The sequence below is a fragment of the Sciurus vulgaris genome (assembly GCF_902686455.1).
Source record: "Sciurus vulgaris genome assembly, chromosome: 7".
NCBI classification, from domain to species: Eukaryota; Metazoa; Chordata; class Mammalia; order Rodentia; family Sciuridae; genus Sciurus; species Sciurus vulgaris.
This window is the reverse complement of record NC_136467.1, coordinates 147,212,681-147,232,451: the sequence shown is the minus strand read 5'-3', so window position 1 is coordinate 147,232,451 and position 19,771 is coordinate 147,212,681. Positions and strand designations below refer to the sequence as shown.

Sequence of the window (19,771 nt, the reverse complement as noted above, 5' to 3'; positions counted from 1 at the left end):
TGATAGAAAATTTTATCATGAAACCCTGAATTTAAAATTTGCAATGAGTGTATACATTTCTTCATTTAGCAGACATTTAATAACTCCCCTGTTAGGTACTGGAGCAATGAAAGAGGCTGAGGTAAAGCTCATCTCAGCAACTCTCATGCCTACATTCATTACTGCCTGGCATTCAGTACATCTTGTTGATTTTAATTGATACCTACATAGTCTGATACACCAGAGAAAATTTTCAATCTTTCTGTTAGTTGACAGTGACAGTAAGACTATTAATTGTGTGACCTTCCACCTTGCCTTTCATTATATGTAGATGCTGATAACACTCTGGTGGGATTTTCAGATTGATTTTCCTACTTAAATTCAACAGGAAAATTGTAAATCTCTCCATAACTATGAAGGGAGGTAATATAAATTCATTGAATACATAGTCCCCTTTAGAGAATTATCACTTGGATAGTTAGAATTTTAGATAAGATGGAAAAATCAAGTTTTACTTCAGCAATCATATGTGAATGGTGCAGAAATTGTATTTTTTAAGTCTTGAGATAATTTTATACTTAAAAACAATTAATGGAGGAAGGAGGGACTATATAGAGGGAAAAGAGGGGTGGGAGGGGTGGGGAGGTGGGAGGGGAAGGAAAAAATAACAGAATGAATCAAACATCATTACCCTATGTAAATTTATGATTACACAAATGGTATGCTGTTACTCCATGTACAAACAGAAACAACATGTATCCCATTTGTTTACAATAAAAATAAATTTAAAAAAACAATTATAAAAATAGAACAAGGAATTCCATCTTCCCTGTTGTTAACATTTTGCATAACTATGATAATCATGATCAGAATCAAAAAATTAACATTGGTAAATACTATAATCCTTATTCAGATTTCTTTAATTGTCTGACTAATATCCTTTTTTTCTGAACCAGGGTCCAATCCAGGACCACACATTATATTTTGTCACTATGCCTCCTTCATCTCCTTTAGTCCGGAACACTTCCTGAATCTGCCTTTTCATGATCTTGACACTTTTTTGAAAAAGACTGATCAGTGATTGCAAAATGTCCCATCAACTCAAGTTTGTCTCCTCTTTTCTCATGAATAAATTCAAGTTAGTGCCTTCTGTCAGAGAACACTGGAAGACTGATTTTGTGTCCTTCTCAAGTACATTACATCAGGGGGCACCTGATGTTGATATTCCTCACTGCTTTTGATCATTCTGAACCCTTGTTTATGAAGTACCTGCCAGGTTCCTCCACTGTCCACCCTGTTCTCACCATTTTAGTTTATGTGTATCCTGTGGGGAGCTACTTTGAGACTATGTAAATATCTTATTTCTCTTGATACTTTCATCCACAAATTTTAAATCCATTACAATTCTTTCCTGAAAGTTATTTCTCTTATATTTACCAAGTAGTGATTTCCATCATTTCTTTTAAAATTAATTGGAATTCTATAAACAAGAATTTTTTCCTTTTCCTTCCTTTATTTATTCAACTATTTGTTTATATTACTATGGACTCATGGATGTTTGTTTTATTCTTCAAGTTATAATCCTTTACTACCATTATTTGTTTTGTTGCCCAGATTGTCCCATATTTGGCCATTGAAAGCTCTTTCAAGTTGACTTCTGTTCTTGCAATGTGTCCCCTTATTTTTTGAGCTTCTCCTTTCTGGAGTTACATTATGTTCCAGGTTCATCTTTAGATATTATTTATTTTTTTAAATTTGTTCTAATTAGTTATACATGAAAGAATGCATTTTGACACATCATACATAAATGGAGTTTAACTTCTGATTCTTCTGGTTGTACATGATATAGGATCACACTGGTCATGTAATCATATATGTACATAGGGTAATCATGTCCAGTTCATTCTACTATCATTCCTACCTCTCTGCCTCCTCACTTCTGCCTAATCCAAAATACTTCTATCTTTTTCCCAGCCCCCACTGCCCCCTTATTATAAATTAGCATCTGCATATCAGAGAAAACATTTGGCCTTTGGTTTTTTGCGATTGGTGATAGTATTTCTTTTGAATGTGTGATATGCATTTTGAATTATTTTGCTTTTCTTAGATATGAAGATACATGGGCTGCACTTCACAGAAGAGCCAAAGAATGTGCAAATGCTGGAGAGGTAAAGAATTGACTAATTTTATGTATTTTATTTATTTATTTATTTAGGTACCAGGGATTGAACCCAGGAGTACTTAAACACTGAGTCACATCCCCAGCCCTTTTTTATATTTTATTTAGAGATAGGGTCTCACTGAGTTACCTAGGTCCTTGCTAAGTTGTTGAGGCTGACTTTAAACTTGGCAATCCTCCTACCTCAGCCTACCAAGCCACTGGGATTACAGCTGAGCACCACCGTCAGCTAGAATTGGCTAATTTGATATTTGTGGGGAAATTTCCTTGTCAGTGTTAAATGCTAGTTTATGAAGAATTAAGCTTATTATTGTATGGAAGTATTTTGCAAAATATCTAATACTGAATTTAGTTGAAATTCCCTAAATAAAGCACTTTAAAAATTATTATTATTATTATTATTATTTTGGTGCTGGGAATTTAACTCAGGGGTACTTTGCCACTGAGCTACATTCCCAGCCCTTTTTTAATTTTTTTATTTTGAGACAGAATATCACTAAATTGCTTATGGTCTTGTTAAGTTGCTGGACTTGCAGTCCTCCTACCTCTGCCTCCTGAGTCCCACTATGATTACAGGTGTGCACTACCTTGCATGGCTAACACTCTTTTTTTTAAAAAAAAAGTTTCTCAGTCTGGTCGTTTAGTTAGTTTAGTTGGGTTAGAGAATTTTTAACTTTTATTCTAAGAATAGGTAGATATTTGATTTATCTAGGTATAATGCTTTGAATTAGAATTTAATGACTATAGTATATATAAATTATGAGATATGATCTCATTCTACCCACTGTTAAAGAATTTATTTTTATTTATTTTGATTTATTGTACACAAATGGGGTACAACTATTGTTTCTCTGGTTGTACATGAAGTAGAGTCACACCATTTGTGTAATCATACATGTACATAGGATAATGATGTTTGTCTCATTCTGTTATTTTTTCTTTCCCCCCACCACCTCCCCACCCCTCTTTTTCATCTGTACAATCCATTCTTCCTCCATTCTTGCCTCCCTCCCACCACTCATTACGTATCATCATCCACTTATCAGAGAGAGCATTCCACCTTTGGTTTTTTGGGATTGACTTATCTCACTTAGCATGAAATTCTCCAACTGTATCCATTTACCTGCAAATGCCATAATTTTATTCCCTTGTGTATATATACCACATTTTCTTTATCCATTCATCAGTTGAAGGGTGTATAGGTTGGTTCCACAATCTAGCTTTTATGGATTGAGCAGCTGTGAACATTGAAGTGGCTGCATCACTGTAGTATGCTAATGTTAAGTCCTTTGAGTATAGGCCAAAAGAAGAATTTCTTACTGTCTGGGCGAAAGCTTAGCTTTGCTCAGTCTACCTGAAATCATCACTTTGCTTAACAAAAAAGAAAAAAAAACTTACATAAATATATGTATAAATATATAAAATATAAACATTTCAGTGAATTGAATGCTTGTTTCGAGAACAAATTTGTTTTCAGGCATTTATAGAGTCTATGGTGAATGAAAGTAACTTGTAATTAAAGTTATTGGTGTACACACTTAAAGCTTTACTAGTCAAGGTCAAATATTTTGTGCTGTTAATGTCAATGAAACTTTCTCTTAAGATATTTCTGTGATTCTGACTTTTGATTTAAGACTTTCTTTACCATTTACCTAGGTTAGTGAAGCTGTAAAAGACCTATAGAACAAAGGAATATTTATAATGACCTTTAGATATTTATAATGTTCCTCTTAGAAATTGCTGAGAAGAGGGGAATGTTAGTTTCTGGCAGTAAGGCAGAGTAGATACAGTCATATACTGCATGACCAAGTTTCTCGGTCAACCATGGGCTAAATATATGATGAGAGCACCCTTGAATTATAATGGAGCTGAAGTGCTAGTGATGTCATAGCTGAGGTTTTATCAAAGTGCAATACGTTACTCTTGTGGTGGTGGTGGTGTATACATACTGTGCTGCCAGTTGTATGTACCACATACAATGATGCCCATAAAATAATAAAGAACTTTGTGACTGGTTTACATATTGACTGCCCTTTATATCATTTTAGGACATACTTCTACTTATTTTTTAAAAAAGAGTTTGCCATAAAGTAGTATGCCGTGGTTTGCATACTATTACCATGCTGTTACTCAGCAGCCTCATCTCAGGTTTGCCACATCTTATCATATCATTTTCTCTTTTTGCTTGATTTGATCTTGTGTTGTGTTGTTCATCATGGCCCCTAAGTATACAAAATTAGCTGCTAATGTTGCCATTAAAAGGCCATATCAAATAATGGACCTGCTAACAAAATTAAAAGTAATTAGGACTATGAAGGTAGAAGCGCAGCAATGGTTATTGCTTGCCAGTCCGGCCTTCCCCTTCTGTAGCTGTGGTCTTGGTCAAGAGCAAAGTGATGGAAGCTGTTAAAGGCTCTGCTTCATTGATGGCAAGGAGACTAACAAATTAAAGATGAGCCTGTGTTAGATACAGAGAAACTTCCAGTGGCCTGGATTGAAGACCAGAAGTGCATCCCTCTTAGCACCAGACAGTCGTGGCCACAGCAAAACTTTTTCACAGTGTTGAAGAAAAGGTTGGACCCAACTCTGAGGTTGAATGTGCCACCACCTCTAGGGGTTTAAGCTATTCAAGAATTGTTATTCATCACAGAATGTGAAAGAGTGATGAGTCTGGGAGTGCTGCTGTGAGAGCAGATGAGGAATTTTTGGAAACTCTAGATAAGCAGATCATTGAGGACAGTCACCTGACAGAGCAAATCTTCAAGTGGATGAAAGCTCCCTGTGTGGAATAGGAGGACTAGAAGGACTTTCACCCATAGCAGCCAGGTCAGTGTTAGGTTTCACGGCTTTTAAGGACAGGATAACAGTTTTTCTTGAGGGCAGTGTTGTAGGCTCCAGATCGAAACCCTCTGTGACCTTGCACAGTGAGAACTGCAGACTTTACAGCATATCAGTAAGCACACACAATGTCCTGTGGAACAATAGGAAGTCATGCATGACCCAGTCCGCTTCTAGGATACTTCCTGTGCTGCTTTGCCAGCAGAATGGATAAGTACTGGAGAATAACATAGTTTTCAAGGTATTGCTTATTGTTAGATTGTTCATAATGCTTCTGTGTATCCATCTTTTATTGGGGATCTTCATCCCTTTATCAAAGTGGTGTTTCTCCCTTTAAATATCACCCTTTTGATCTGGATCAAGGAGTTACTGCAACTTTCAAGGCCTATTGCCGGAAAAGGACCTTTGCCCAGGCTAGTGCTGCAACTGAAGAAGATGCTGAGAAGATGCTGCTGCAGCCCAAACTTAGCCTGGGCTTGGGGTGATTCTCCATGGAGTACACTGCTGACATCTGGAAGACACTCAAGAGGTTTGTCCATGACTTCAGAATATTCACCAAGGATGAGAAGACTGCAGAAATCAACAAGATACAAAGAAAGAAAATATTTTTGTGTAACTGTACTACAGTATGTTTGCATTTTAACCTGTGCTATTTTAAAAAGACTAAAAAAAAATTACACTGTTTATAATTGAAGGAAGAAAAATATTTTTATATAAATACAGTGTAGCCTAAAGGTATAGCACTTATAAAAGTCTACAGTAGGTACAGTAGTGTCCTGGGCCTGCACATTCACTCTACACTCACTCGCTGGCTCCCCCAGAGCAACTTCCAGTCCCATTACACTCCAGCCCTGGTAAGTGCCCTAGACAGGTGTACTATTTTTTTTCTCTTATACCATATTTTTACTGTATTATTTCTTTGTTTAGATGTGTTACAGTTTAGATTGTGTTGCAGTTATCTACAGTATTCCGTACAGTAACTTGCTGTACTGATTTAGGAGCCGCAGGCTACCTACTATATAGTCTAGGTGTGTAATGGGTTAGGCCTTCTAGGTTAAAGTATACTATGGTGTTTTTACAAAGATGAAATTGCCTAATGGTGCATTTTTCAATAATCCCTTTTAACTGACTCCTGACTATTTTAAAAAGCCCTGTAGTAGCAGGGTGTGTGGTACATGTCTATGATCCCAGTGACTAGAGGCTGAGGCAGGAGGATCACAAGTTTGAGGCCAGGCAAGTCAGTGACCCTGTCTCAAAACAAAAAATAAAAGAGTACTCTAGTCATAGCTCAGTGGTACAGGGCCTTGGGTTCAAGCCCCTAGTACTGCCAAGAAAGAAAGGCAAACAAACGCTGTAGCTCTAAAACACATGCATGTGTTCCTCCTTCTCTGTATATGTGTACCTAAAAGTATATATTTATGTATAATATATAAGAAGTCATGTATGACCCAGATTCCCTTCTAAAAATGCCTGAGTTTTAGGTATACATGTGAAAGAATTTGTATATTAGAAGTATATATTGTGTGTAAGAATCTATGTATATACATTCTTTAAAAATGAATTAAACTCACAAAAATGTATAAGAATATATATTTGTGTATAAGAATTTATAAAATGCATTAGGCTCACAAAAATAAAGGGAAACTAAAAGCCTTTAAATAATGAGCCAGGAACTAAAACCAGTGGTAAAAAATATAAAATATGGAACTTGGGTCAAATACTGAAACAAAACCTTTGGAGATTTATGGGGGTAGAAGACTATTAGGGAACTGAATCTGAGACACTTGCGTAATGCTCTTTGAACTTTGAAGTGGCTACATCGCCTAGTGAAAGATTAGTCTATTGGCAGAAGGAGCCAACAAGAAAATCCGTCAGACTTTGTGAACAAGTTGGCATAGCTGGTTTCCTGTCTGCATTTGTCACCATGGTTCTGGCCTTACATGATTATGGGGTTATAAATTGTTATACCTCCTTAGGAATTGAGGAACTCCCTAAGTTAGGAAATGGGAGTCACAGTGACTGTACCTTGACAACCAAGAATTCTTCATAGATGAAACCGTCTATGCCTGAATCCCTCAGATTCCCACAGACTTAGGTCCCTTCCTCCCAAATAGTAGCAAATACCAAAAACAAATCACCCAAAGTCACCAAAACGGAGACTTCTGCTGCTTACCAGAAGTACAGTTCCCAACTTTAATAATGAAAATGTACTTTAAAACCCTCTATACTGTGTTGAGACATGTAAATATTTAAGTGTTTATTATTAGTTATGTTAAACTTATTACATGTTTATTTTATCAGACCTGCTCATGTGTCTTTGGCAGCTTTTAATCAAACAGCATTAATCTCCTGGGGCAAATATACTCATAAGCAATTCAGTCTTATTTAACAAATTATTTCATACTCATCTACTTTAAAGCAAATTCTTACTATGTAATCTTTGAATTTAGAGCAGTATCTTAAAAAATAAACATCTGTGGTCAATGATAACTTTGTTGCCTAGGCTTGTTCTAAATAAGTTCTATGATATTTTCCCTTCCTTAGCAATCCGTAAGTGGATAGAGAGTTAATAGTGACTTAGGGCTTAGAGCCTGAGGGCAGTTTTCTTGAAGTTAGACCTCTAGTGTTTTGCTTCTAGCTTACCAAAGTTGTTCCTAGATCAAATGAAATGATACATCTCCTTTGACTCTGAACTGTGCAATTTTGTATAGAGTAAGGTCTTGTTATCCATGCTGTAAATCATTGGTGTTCCCTGCTTGTTTTTATTTGCCTAATCTCAGTGGCTGCCAGAAGGGATTTTGGAATGAAGCACTCTGGGTTTGTCCTGCTCCTTAAATTGATGTTCTGTTATTGAAACTGAGTATATTCAGAGTTGTTGACATGGAGATAGAAAATTGAATATCTGGGAATAGATTATTTTTGATCATCATCTTATAGCCTATATTCAGAATGTAATTTTCAATTTTGTGGAAGGTTTGAGATAAACTGTCATTAATATTTTAATATTTAAATATGGTGTACTTTGATTTTTAGTAAGGAATGGTTGATATCCCAGAATTGTTTATTCTAGATTTAACAACTTTTTAAAAAAGGTATGCCATGTATCAGGCCAAATATATATACAAAGTATGTGTGTGTGTTTGCATGTTTATTATTGTGATATTGGAGATTGAACCCAGGACACTCTATCCCTGAACCACATTACTAGCCCTTTTTCAAAATTATTTTCATTTTGAGACAAGGTCTTCCTAAATTGCCAAAGCTGACCTTAAACTTGGGATCTTCCTGGCTCATCCTCCCAAGTTACTGGGATTACAGGCATGCACCACCATGCCTGGCTCAGGCAATATGTATTTTTATCCTTAAGATGTCCCTGTAATAAAGGAATTTTGTTTGCTACAGTTTAAAGTCTGAAGCCAAAAGAATTGGAGAAATCTGCCTCCAAAATGTACCTAAGAGTACAGGATCTTCTTTGTTTACTCTTGCACCTCCAGTGCCTAAAACAGGTTTTAGCAAATCGTGGGCAGTCAATAGTAGTTGGTTGAACTTTAGAAATAAACATTGTGAACGTGGATCTTTGTTTCAAGCCAATTCCTTATGGCATCATGGTTATATATATATTTATCACTGTTTAGGACTTTTAAAGCTACTTTCAGAAATCATTATAAAGACCAGTTGATAATGCCCTTTTAAGTAGACACTGTGGTGTTTGTCTGTATTTCCAGCTACTTGGGGAGGCTAAGGCAGTATTGCTGAATCCAGGAATTCAAGGCCAGCCTGGACAACATAGCCAGACCCTCATCTCTTAAAAACTAAATAAATAAAAAATTAAAAAATAATGAGAAATGCAGTTCACAAAAAGCTTGGTGTTACCTCCTCACCTCAACTGAAGTTTTCATGGCTGAAAAAAATAGGAAGATACATTGTAGCTCAGTTCTTTTATTTCAGATTTGAGTTTTTATTAAAATACAGAAAAAAATCTAGCACCCCATACAAATAATTTTGTATCTTAATTTTGATTATTAATTCCTCTAAAATTCTTATTTTTTTGAGATTTGATAAGAATTAGTTGTATTCAGAGTAACTATTCAGTTGTATTCAGAGTCTGAAGGATGTTAATCTCATGAAATGTAAATTCTTTCTATAAAACTGAATTCAGTGATTTTTGCATATAAAATTCAAATGTATTATGTGATGGATTTTGCAACCTTAATTGTACAGAATATGGGTATTTGTCACAATTCTGGCTTCTTGTTATTGGCCATGTTTTCAAAAGATGACCTCTCCTTTCACCCTCTACATCTTATCTATCCTAGGTGCTTTCCTCTTTCACTGTGTTAAGACCAAAACAAAATTGTCTGAGAGAAACTGATGGATGTTATTTTCTTTAGTCTTCAGGAAAAGAAGTTAGAATTCTCTTAGGCTATCCTAGTATCACTCAATCCTGACTTTTTAACATCTTCTGAATTACTCGTTTGGTGATGTAAATCCTTTATCTGGAATTGCACAATCACCTATAATTCCTTCATGTATGTTGCTATTTATCTTATCTTATGCAGGAAGTGTTCCTGCTTACGTATGAATTGATCAGTGCATTTTAAATGCATTAGGAAACTTTTCTGCTATTTGAATTCCTTTGTAAAGCAGATAATTACCTGCTAATTATGTTTTGATTTGTTTTTGTTTGTTTTCTTTTTGATTATTATTGGTAGTTTTTTTTTTTTTTTTCCCCCCTTTAGGTTTAGATTTTCAAATCAATGGTTTTCTTAAAAACACTTTAGAAGTAAATTCTAAAGTCATTTTTGAGCTTTCTCTTCTTCAGGTTAAGATACACTAACACAAGCAGCAATTTGGGGTTTCCTGTACTGAATAATAGGTTGGTTCTTTTCTTTAAAAAAATTCAATCTTTTTTTTTTTTTTTTTAGTTTTTTTTTTTTAATTTATTTTTATTGTAAACAAATGGGATACATGTTGTTTCAGTTCGTACATGGAGTAACAGCATACCATTTGCATATTCATATATTTACATAGAGTAATGATGTTTGATTCATTCCGTTATTTTTTTCCTTCCCCCCACCCCTCCCACCTCTCTTTTCCCTCTATACAGTCCCTCCTTCCTCCATTCTTGTCCCCCTACCACCCCCCATTAAGTGTCATCATCCGCTTATCAGTGAGATCATTCCTCTTTTGGATTTTTGAGATTGGCTTATCTCACTTAGCATGATATTCTCCAATTTCATCCATTTGCCTGCAAATGCCATAATTTTATTATTCTTTATAGCTGAGTAATATTCCATTGTATATATATATATACCACAGTTTCTTTATCTATTCATCAATTGAAGGACATCTAGGTTGGTTCCACAGTCTGGCTATTGTGAATTGAGCTGCTATGAACATTGATGTGGCTGTATCTCTGTAGTATGCTGATTTTAAGTCCTTTGGGTATAGGCCGAGAAGTGGGATAGCTGGGTCAAATGGTGGGTCCATTCCAAGTTTTCTAAGGAATCTCCACACTGCTTTCCAGAGTGGCTGCACTAATTTGCAGCCCCACCAGCAATGTATGAGTGTACCTTTTTCCCCACATCCTCTCCAACACCTATTGTTGCTTGTATTCTTGATAATCGCCATTCTAATTGGGGTGAGATGGAATCTTAGTGTAGTTTTGATTTGCATTTCTCTTATTACTAAAGATGTTGAACATTTTTCATATATCTGTTGATTGCTTGTACATCTTCTTCTGTGAAGTGTCTGTTCATTTCCTTAGCCTGTTTGTTGATTGGGTTATTTGTATTCTTGGTGTAGAGTTTTTTGAGTTCTTTACATACTCTGGAAATTAGCGCTCTATCTGAAGTATGAGTGGCAAAGATATTCTCCCACTCTGTAGGCTCTCTCTTCGCATTGCTGATAGTTTCCTTTGCTGAGAGAAAGCTATTTAGTTTGAATCTATCCCAGTTATTGATTCTTGCTTTTATTTCTTGTGCTATGGGAGTCCTCTTAAGGAAGTCTGATCCTAAGCCAACATGGTGAAGATTTGGACCTTGTTTAGCATGTACGGTCATCTGCACTCAGTAGCGGATTGTTAAATTAATATTGACTGAATCTCGTGTCAGCCATAATTTCTCCATACCTAAGACCTGGTTTCCCTTTGCCCTCTGGGTCTGTCTTGCAGCTGGTGGACAGCGAGGTGGTCATGCTTTCAGCACACTGGGAGAAAAAGAAGAGCAGCCTGATAGAGCTGCAAGAACAGCTCCAGCAGCTCCCAGGGTTAATAGCAGACCTAGAATCCATGGCGGCAAATCTGGGTAAGTTGGATGTTTGGAGCTGTACATCACATTTAGGAATGAAAACAGTTTTGGCGGGACTTGGTGTAATTTCAAAGCGTTCCAAGAGTTCATTGAATTTCTGACTAACCGAATATTTTGGGAAATAGTGAATTTTTAGTTAACTCCATTGTCTGATTAAGGATGAGACAGAAAATGATTTAAAGTATAGAAATGATTTCTGGCATGTTTTCTGTCTCGGTTCACTTCAGGAAACATAATTTTTATTCTTAAAGTGACTGTTCTATCTTTGTGACATAGGCCTTTTTGTTTTAGAAGTGTTAAACGTAGAAAGAAAGGAATTAGGGTGACTTTGTCCTTACTGTAGGACATCCTCCAGAACTTGTAATATAAAGCCGATACTCTGCCTCCCAACCACTTGTCAATTTGCGCTCTGCCCGCCTCTTATGTTACAGGAGTTTCCGGCTTATGCTGCCGCCATTTTCCTGCTTCCCACGTTTCCTCCTAACATGCTAAATAGCTATTGGTTCGTCAGTCAGCTTGCAAGTATTCTCCTCCGTTACTGGTTCCTTCCAGCCTGCGAGATTCCAATATCTGGGAGAAGCTGCACGCCATCTTCCTCTTTTTTCCTTTCTTTTCACCCTGGTGCGGGCGTGTTAGTTGTCTGCATAATAAAGTCTCTTGTGTGAGACCTCGTGTCCGCGGTGCATTTTTCTGGGAGCTATTGGCGAGCCGCAACTGAGACCAGCGAGCAGGCTGCAGTTCAGCGGGATCGCGCAGCAGCCGCTAGAATCGCCGTGGGTCCCAAGCTGCCTTCCCAAGTTGTTTGTAAAATATAGATCTGTTGGCCTCGTGTCTTGCACAATTTTTTCCTCACCTCAAACAAGTCTAGTTGTGAGAATATCTGTTTGGCTAAGTTTTTACTTCGCGCAGGTTTATTTTTGTTGTCGTTTTCATTTGGATGGATTATATTGATATCCTTTTTTTCTTTTGTTTGTAGTGCTACATCCGAGGATGATATCATGGCTAACTATTGTTAGAGGACAAAATTACAACAATTTAAAAGTTCCCGTTGGCTTTATTTTCAATTTAAAATCCGGCAGCATTTCATTCCATAAATTATATGAGTGTTCCAGTGAGCTGAGCAGAGGAGGTTAGTTTTACAGTCAGAAAGGACTGAGGGAAGTGGAAACAAACAAAAGGCAGATTTCATTTTAGAGTTACTTTGTAGGGTGAGAGCAGGGAAGACAGGACAAAAGAAGTGGTGGAATGGTTAACGTCAGATTACTTCAAGTTACTTTTTTGTGTAAGGATTAAGACAGGAAATTTCATTATCATTGCAAGTTGAAACTGGCCTGTTTGGAAAATTTGGCTATTTTCTTTCTAATCCTGATTTTTCAGGAAAGTCAAATAAACAGTACAATTTCTGTTCAGTGAGGTGCTACTTTAGCATAAGTGATTCCATTTTTATTTTTGGTCTGATGTGTTGTGGCTTAGTATAAGAGCTTAGTCCAAAATAATGGCCTCAGTTTTCTTTTTCTTTTTATTTTTTAGCATGGTTTTCTGTAATTTTTAAATACTGTTTTCTAACAAAACTTAGGATCTTAGTGAAAGAGGAGGTAGAAGCTATCTACACAGGATGTAAACTTCTTGAGCTGATAACTTGATTCAGTCTTGCTGGTGAGAAGGTAAAGGTACCCTATCATCCTTTCCTGATTTTCAATATTCCCTCATTTAAAGAAACACAAAACTGATTCACAAAGTAATTAGCAAATCACAAACCTGTGTTTTTGTCTGAATAAAATAGACAAATGGTATTTGGGATGTTGTTGCCAGTAATAATCACCAACATAGCGCCAACTGTATGTAACAGTTGTTAGGTACTTTACAGACACTATCTTTAATTCGCTTGAGAACCCTATGAAAGTAGCTTTTCTCATCCCCAGTTTACAGATAAAGAATCGAAGCCTTGGAGAGGTTGTGACTGGCGCAGGGTCCCAGTCAGTAGGACATGGAGCCAGGACCCCAGCCACAGCAGTGCCCTCCGAGGTAGTGGTAAGGCAGTAGGAGGGCAGTGGTCAGTTGGCCTTCCTGAACCATCTTCTTCAAGCCTTCTGGCCATTACAGACACTTCTGGGGCTGGGACTTTATTTCTGAAGGCAGGGCATGGAGAAGAGGTTTTGGTCCTAGGAGAAATGTCAAATTTCTGCGGCTGCCCTCTGTGGAATTTTTCCTCCTGTAGGTACAGGAAGGATGCTTCTCAAGCTTTGGATAACTGATGGAAACAACCTTCAAGATATTTGGAATTTTCTTCTCAGCCACTTCTTTTAGCTTAATTAGCTGCAGCTCTTTTTGTCATGTGCTTTTCATTGGCCTTGTGTTTCTTTGTAGAAGTTCTTTTTTGATGACCTTTCTCTTTTTTCCCCCTAGCTGGGAGTAAATTGCATTTATAGTTAGTTGTTCTTTAGTTACCACCACTCCACTGACTAAACACATTTTGTCATAGTTATTATTTTCATAGCTAATTGTTTTTTAGAAATGTAACTACATAGTCTTTCTTGGAATATACTGTATTTTCATTCTCAGTTAAGATTATAATCAAGCACAGTGGTGCATGCCTGTAATCCCAGCAACTTGGGAGACTGAGGCAGCAGAATGGCAAATTCAACACTAGCCTGGGCAACTTAGTGAAACCTATCTCAAAATTAAAAGATGTGGTGGGAATTGGGGATGTGGCTCAGTGGTTAAGCACCCCTGGGTTCAATTCTTAGTACCACCAAAAAACAAAGCAAAGCAAAAAACAAACAAACAAAAAAAACCTAATATCCTAAAAAACATTTGATTTTATTAACGCAGGACCTTACTCTTTAGAAGCTGTATTTGACTTCTTAAAGAATGAGACAGTCTTCCCAAAGGCTCACTTGAATGGCTCTCTTTACTAATCTGAGAACATCTACCACCAAAGGCAAATTAAAGTGAGAGGATTCTTTGAGGTACTTTTCTGGACACATAATCCACTTCTAAATAAATTTGAATCATTTACCCCCCCTAGTCTATGTATAACTTATTTTGAGCCCTTTTTGGTGAGTTAGTTCAGTTTGCTTAGAAGATACATCTGATATCTAGATGATTGGTTTTTATATATGTTGCCAATGAAGTTATTCATTGAAATACACGCTGCCTTCAGAGTTCACTGCTGTTAGTTGCCTGATATTTCTACTTAATATCAATGACTAACTGAGCAAGTTTAGAAAGTCAAAGCTTGGAATCCCAAGGCCTAATGTTCATGACCCAGAATAAGCTCAGAGAGATGTTTTGAAATTATGAAACTTAGCTCATCAACTTAAACTCCATGAAGTTACTGCTGCTGTTACAACAGGAAAACATTATGAAACCAAGTTTTGTGGGACACATTTTATAAGCACCTGTATCATTAATGAACTTTATGAATTATTTTTAAACATTATTATTATTTTTATTTTGGTGCTGGGTATTGAACCTAGGGTCTTATGCTGAGCTACAACCCAAGCCCTATGCATAATTTTTAGATATTAGAAGTACTTAGTGTTTGAAACTTTTATTCATATACTATGGAGTTCTTTCTTTAATAGTCTCAAAATATCTCCTATCATCACCTAAATATCACGACATAACATCACAAGTGTTAAATAGTCGAACAACAACAGAAGAAATTAACTAGGGAGAAAATAGTAACTGACTTTCACTTTTGATTTTTCACCCTCCCAGCAGATCTAATACTGTATCTCTTCAGTCTCTCCATTTTCCTGCTACTTACCTCTCATTGGTCTTGACTTTGTAACTGGAGGGGCTGCCCTTATTAAAGAGTAGGAGTTTATGTGAGTTTAGATTTTGATGATGCTTTTAGCTGTGCTGTTCTGTGGCTTAATAAATATGACTCCTGGTTACCTGCCCCCTTAGGAATTGTTAAGTAACAACAGCTAATCCACTCCTATTGATTTTTCATGGGATGTGATCCAGCTAGCTTAAAAAAGGCCTGTTTAATTGATAGTTACTGGTAAACCTTGTCATTTAAGAAAAAAATGAGAAGAGTGTGCTAGAAATTGGAAAAAAATATGAACTCTCAGATCTGAGATTCTCAATTCTACAACTTTCTAACTGTAAGACTCATGCAGGTTTCTTAACTACATAACTTTTAGTTTCCTTGTCTGCAAAATGAGGCTCAGAGTACAGTCGGCCCTTTTTATCTATTGGTTCCTCAACTGCACAATTTACCAACTGCAGAAAGAAAATATTCATTAAAAAATTGTGTGTATATTGAATGTGTATAGTCACACTTCCTTGTCATTATTCCCTAGATGATAACAATTTAACAACTATTGACATTGCATTTTTTTTTCATCATATTAGGTATTATAAATTGTCTAGAGTTGATTTAAAGTATATTGGAGGTGATGTGTGGGTTATATAGTACACCATTTAGTATGGGGGACTTGAGCATCCAAGAACTTTGTTATTCTCAGGAGTCCTGGAACCAGTCCCCCAAGGATACTGAAAGACAACTGTATTTGCCTTAGAGTGTAGTTGGAGGATTCAATGAGATGACAAACTTTAAGTGCTTACTTAGCACAGTGCCTGCCTGGTATGTATGAGGCATCTGCTGAGGACCAGGCACTATTTATAGGACCTGGGGATACAGCAGGGAACAAGGTGGGGTACCTGCCATCAGGATGCTGACATGCAAGTGGGAGTCCTTCTAGTGTTTGTGAATTTACAAACCCATGTTTCTATGATAGAAGGGTTGAGTAGATGTTATAAAATTTAGCTTGTGCAGAACAGGTTAGAATGCAAAACCACTACATGAAATGTAGTAAAATTGAAAGACAGCATGTAAGAATAAAATGAAAAATTTAATCCAGATTCTGTACTCTTACTTATTCTGTGAAGTAACCACAGTGTGCACTTTCTCACAAAGCTGGGAAAATGCATTTGTCAGGTGCTGTATACATTGAATGATCTTCAGTTTCCACTAGAGGGTAGTCTAATCCTATTCCTTTATTAAAGTTTAGTCCATCAAGGCCTTGTCTTTGAATTTTCTGTTAATTGTGTAATCTATTTTATGATTGTTCCTTATCTAGAATAGAATATTCTGTTCTTAGATAACAGTGATGTCAGAGAATGGCAGCCATATACTGACTTTGTATCTTTCTTTTGATCTGACCTAACCATTTTGCTTTCTTCTGTGCAGAATTTGAGAGGGTATCTCTTGGTGAGACCATCACAGCTGTTAGTGTTTCATGAACTAGGTTATCTTATTGTCCAGGTTACTTTCTATAATTAGACCCTTCAAAAGGCACACTTACTCTTTAGACACTTTTTAGTCTACTACAGAGATCTCATTTGTTCCATAATAGCTTTTACAAGTTAATGCAACTCTTTAAGTTTCCTTATTAACATAGCATCATTATCTTATTACTTTAGTACATGAAAGGGTAATGTAAGTATTTGAAGAGTCTTGCCATCTTTTAATACCTGGCCTCTCTGATCTATAGGTTTGTAGCCAAGGAAAATTTCTTTGTTCTATGAGGGTAATTATTTTGTTAGAAAATAACTCATTACATGTGAAATAATTAATTTTAGTGTGCTACTTCATTCTTCATTTATCGGTGGCTATGCTACAGATAATATACGTTTGAAACAAATGGCACAAAGAAAAATTCCAAGCAGAATTGCTCTTCCTTTGGGACAGTCTTTTCTTCAAGATTTGTGGAGCTCTTTCCTGCACAGCTGTCAGGTGTTCCCAAATGACTTTTCACCATAAAATTCACCTGTCTTCTCCACTAATCGCTAAATGAGACATATGCTGTTGTTACAGTAAGCCAAATGGTGAGGCTTGAGCCCCTTATAAAGGTGCATTTGTGTCCGTGGAGGACTGCTAGTGTTCTGTGTACCTGCATTCCAGGTTAGCTACCCAATGTACTCATCTATGCAACTAGTTTTATAACAAAATAAGTAGACTGTGATAGGGAAATTAAATTTTTGCCAATTTAATATAAAATATATGCATTTGTAATAATGTAAAGGTTTTAAATGTTTTAATATAAAAAGGATGAAGATTTCTAAGTTTAATTCTTCTGTTTTATTACTGATTTCAAGCTTGTTAAAAGTTAAAACGGAGCCAGGCATGGTGGCAAATGCATGTAATCCCAGCAACTCCAGAGGCTGAAGCAGAAGGATTCCAAGTTCAAGACCAGCCTCAACAACTTAGTGAAACCCTCAGTGACTTAGTGAGACCCTGTCTCAGAGTAAAAAATAAAAAGGGCTGGAGATGTGGCTCAGTGGTAAATTTCCTCCAGGTTCAATCCCCAGTACTACTACTACTACTACTGCTAATAGTAATAATAATAGTAATAGTAGTAATTAAAATGGTCAGTGGCTCATGCCTATAATCCCCAACTATTTGGGAAACTGAGGCAGGAGGATTGCAAGTTTGAGACCAGGCTCAGCAACTTAGCGAGACTGTGTCTCAAAATAAAAAATTAAAAGAACTGGAGATGTAGCTCAGTGGTGCGTGCTTTCCTAATCTGTGCAAGGCCCTGGGTTCAATCTCCATTACTGCAAAAAATTTAAAAGTAAGAAAAAGTATTATTATGTTGCTTAACATTTTCTAAGTTTTCTATTTGATTTAATCTTTTAGCATAAACTCTTAATATTTAAATGAGATAAGCATTAATCATAGATTTGTTTTCTTGGCTTTTTATATTGTAGAGTAATAGTATCACTGTGTCACCAGAGATGATTCTTCATTGAATTCAACAGACTAGGTACAAGAGAGATGAGAGCACAGCCTTCACCCTTGAGACCTTTACTAATTCCTGAGAGAAGGAGCACTCACACAGGGTTGTGGTGTCAGTCCTGTGTGGGGGTCAGAGGTCATGGAAGCAGAGCAGGAAGCAGTTCCTTGGACTGGAAACAGGGCAGACCTGGGCTTCAGGAGACAGAAAGGGGTTACTGGGGGCCAGGGTGGGATTGGGAGTAAGCTGAGGTACTTGGGTAGCAGGCGTGTGCAGGGCTCTTCAGGGAATGGTGAGTTTTGCTGTGAGGTTCACCGTGTGAAGGAGAGTGTGCTAAGATTTTAACAGTAGGTTGTAACCTGAGGGTGGTAGAGCCCTGAACGTTAAGTTACAGGCTTCAGCGTGGTTCTGAACCACTTAAGAGTCTTTGAAGCTTTTCAAAGGAGACAGCTTAAATATGAATTTGGTGGTAGTGATAAAGTCACCACTTGCTATCTGCAGCATCTTTAAATATGCCATTCAACAAGGGTGTGCCTTTCTCATTAGGAATTCCAGGTTGGTACTAAACCATCACATGTTTTCACCTGGTCCCCATGTTATTAACAGGAGAGTGACTGGGACAACAAGTACAATTTGTACCTAGCATAGAATTCTACTCATGAGAAATTGGCCTGCCTAAGGATAAACTTCATTTGAGTTCCTGGCCTCATTAGCTCTTTAGTCAGCCAACAGAGCTAGAATCTAAATAGAAATTGCCATCTGTCCGAATAAAAATTTAAAAACTAAAAAGAACATATACGTTTTCCAATATAGTTATTATTGACTCTATTCCCCCCCCCCTTTTTTTTTGTACCAGGGATTAAACCCAGGGGCACTTAACCACTGAGCTACATCCTCAGCCCCTTTTATGTTTTATTTTGAGACAGGGTCTTATAAGTTGCTTAGAGCCTCACTAAGTTCCTGAGGCTGGCTTTGAACTTGCAATACTCCTGCTTCAGCCTTCCAAATCTCTGGGATTATCAGCGAGAGCCACCATACCCAGCAATTATTCACTCCCATTTTTATTTTCTATTTTTAAAAAGTCATTTGAGGCCTAAGGATATAACTTAGTAATAGAGCATTGCCTAGTATGAACGAGGCCCTGGGTTCAATCCCCACTTTTGCAAGAAAAATAATTTGAATTTAATTCCCCTTATTTATGGGAGTCTTAAGTCTAAGAACATAGCCTAGAGTATAATTCATAGTATATGATTTTATTAATGTTGATGATATTTTGATCTCTTAGATCCATTCATCTTTTTACATCATGATTATTACTGGTCAACAAAGGTACTAGTTTTAAATTACTTTTATAAAACTTAACTGATCTTCATAAAAAGTTTTCTACCTACATTTTTTATATTTATCCATTAAGTAATTATTAACTCTCAAGTACCCAAGTTTAGGTATTTTGAATCACAATCTTTTGGACAACTTTGCAAGATATTTATTGTTACTCTTCTGTTTTAGTCAGCTTTTGTATTGCCATGACCAAAATACCCAATAAGAACAACTTAGAGGAGGAAAAGTTTACTTGAGGCTCATGGTTTCAGAGGTCTCAGTCCTCTGAGAGCTGACTCCATTGCCTTGGACCCAAGGTGAGGCAGCCCATCATGGGGGAAGGGCATGGCAGAGGGAGGCCACTCCCCTCATGGCACCCAGGCAGAAGGGCCACGGGA

General features: G+C 36.8%; 1 protein-coding gene across 2 annotated transcripts in view; it reads left to right on the top strand.

Moving 5' to 3' along the window:
• DTNBP1 (dystrobrevin binding protein 1) overlaps positions 1-19,771 on the top strand; it is a 124,026-nt gene that overhangs the window by 12,789 nt on the left and 91,466 nt on the right. For both annotated transcript variants that reach the window (XM_079147074.1, XM_079147075.1), the window contains 2 exons: positions 2,087-2,147; positions 11,169-11,301. In XM_079147074.1, the coding sequence (XP_079003200.1) occupies positions 2,087-2,147; positions 11,169-11,301 (194 nt within the window). The remainder of the gene's footprint in view (positions 1-2,086; positions 2,148-11,168; positions 11,302-19,771) is intronic.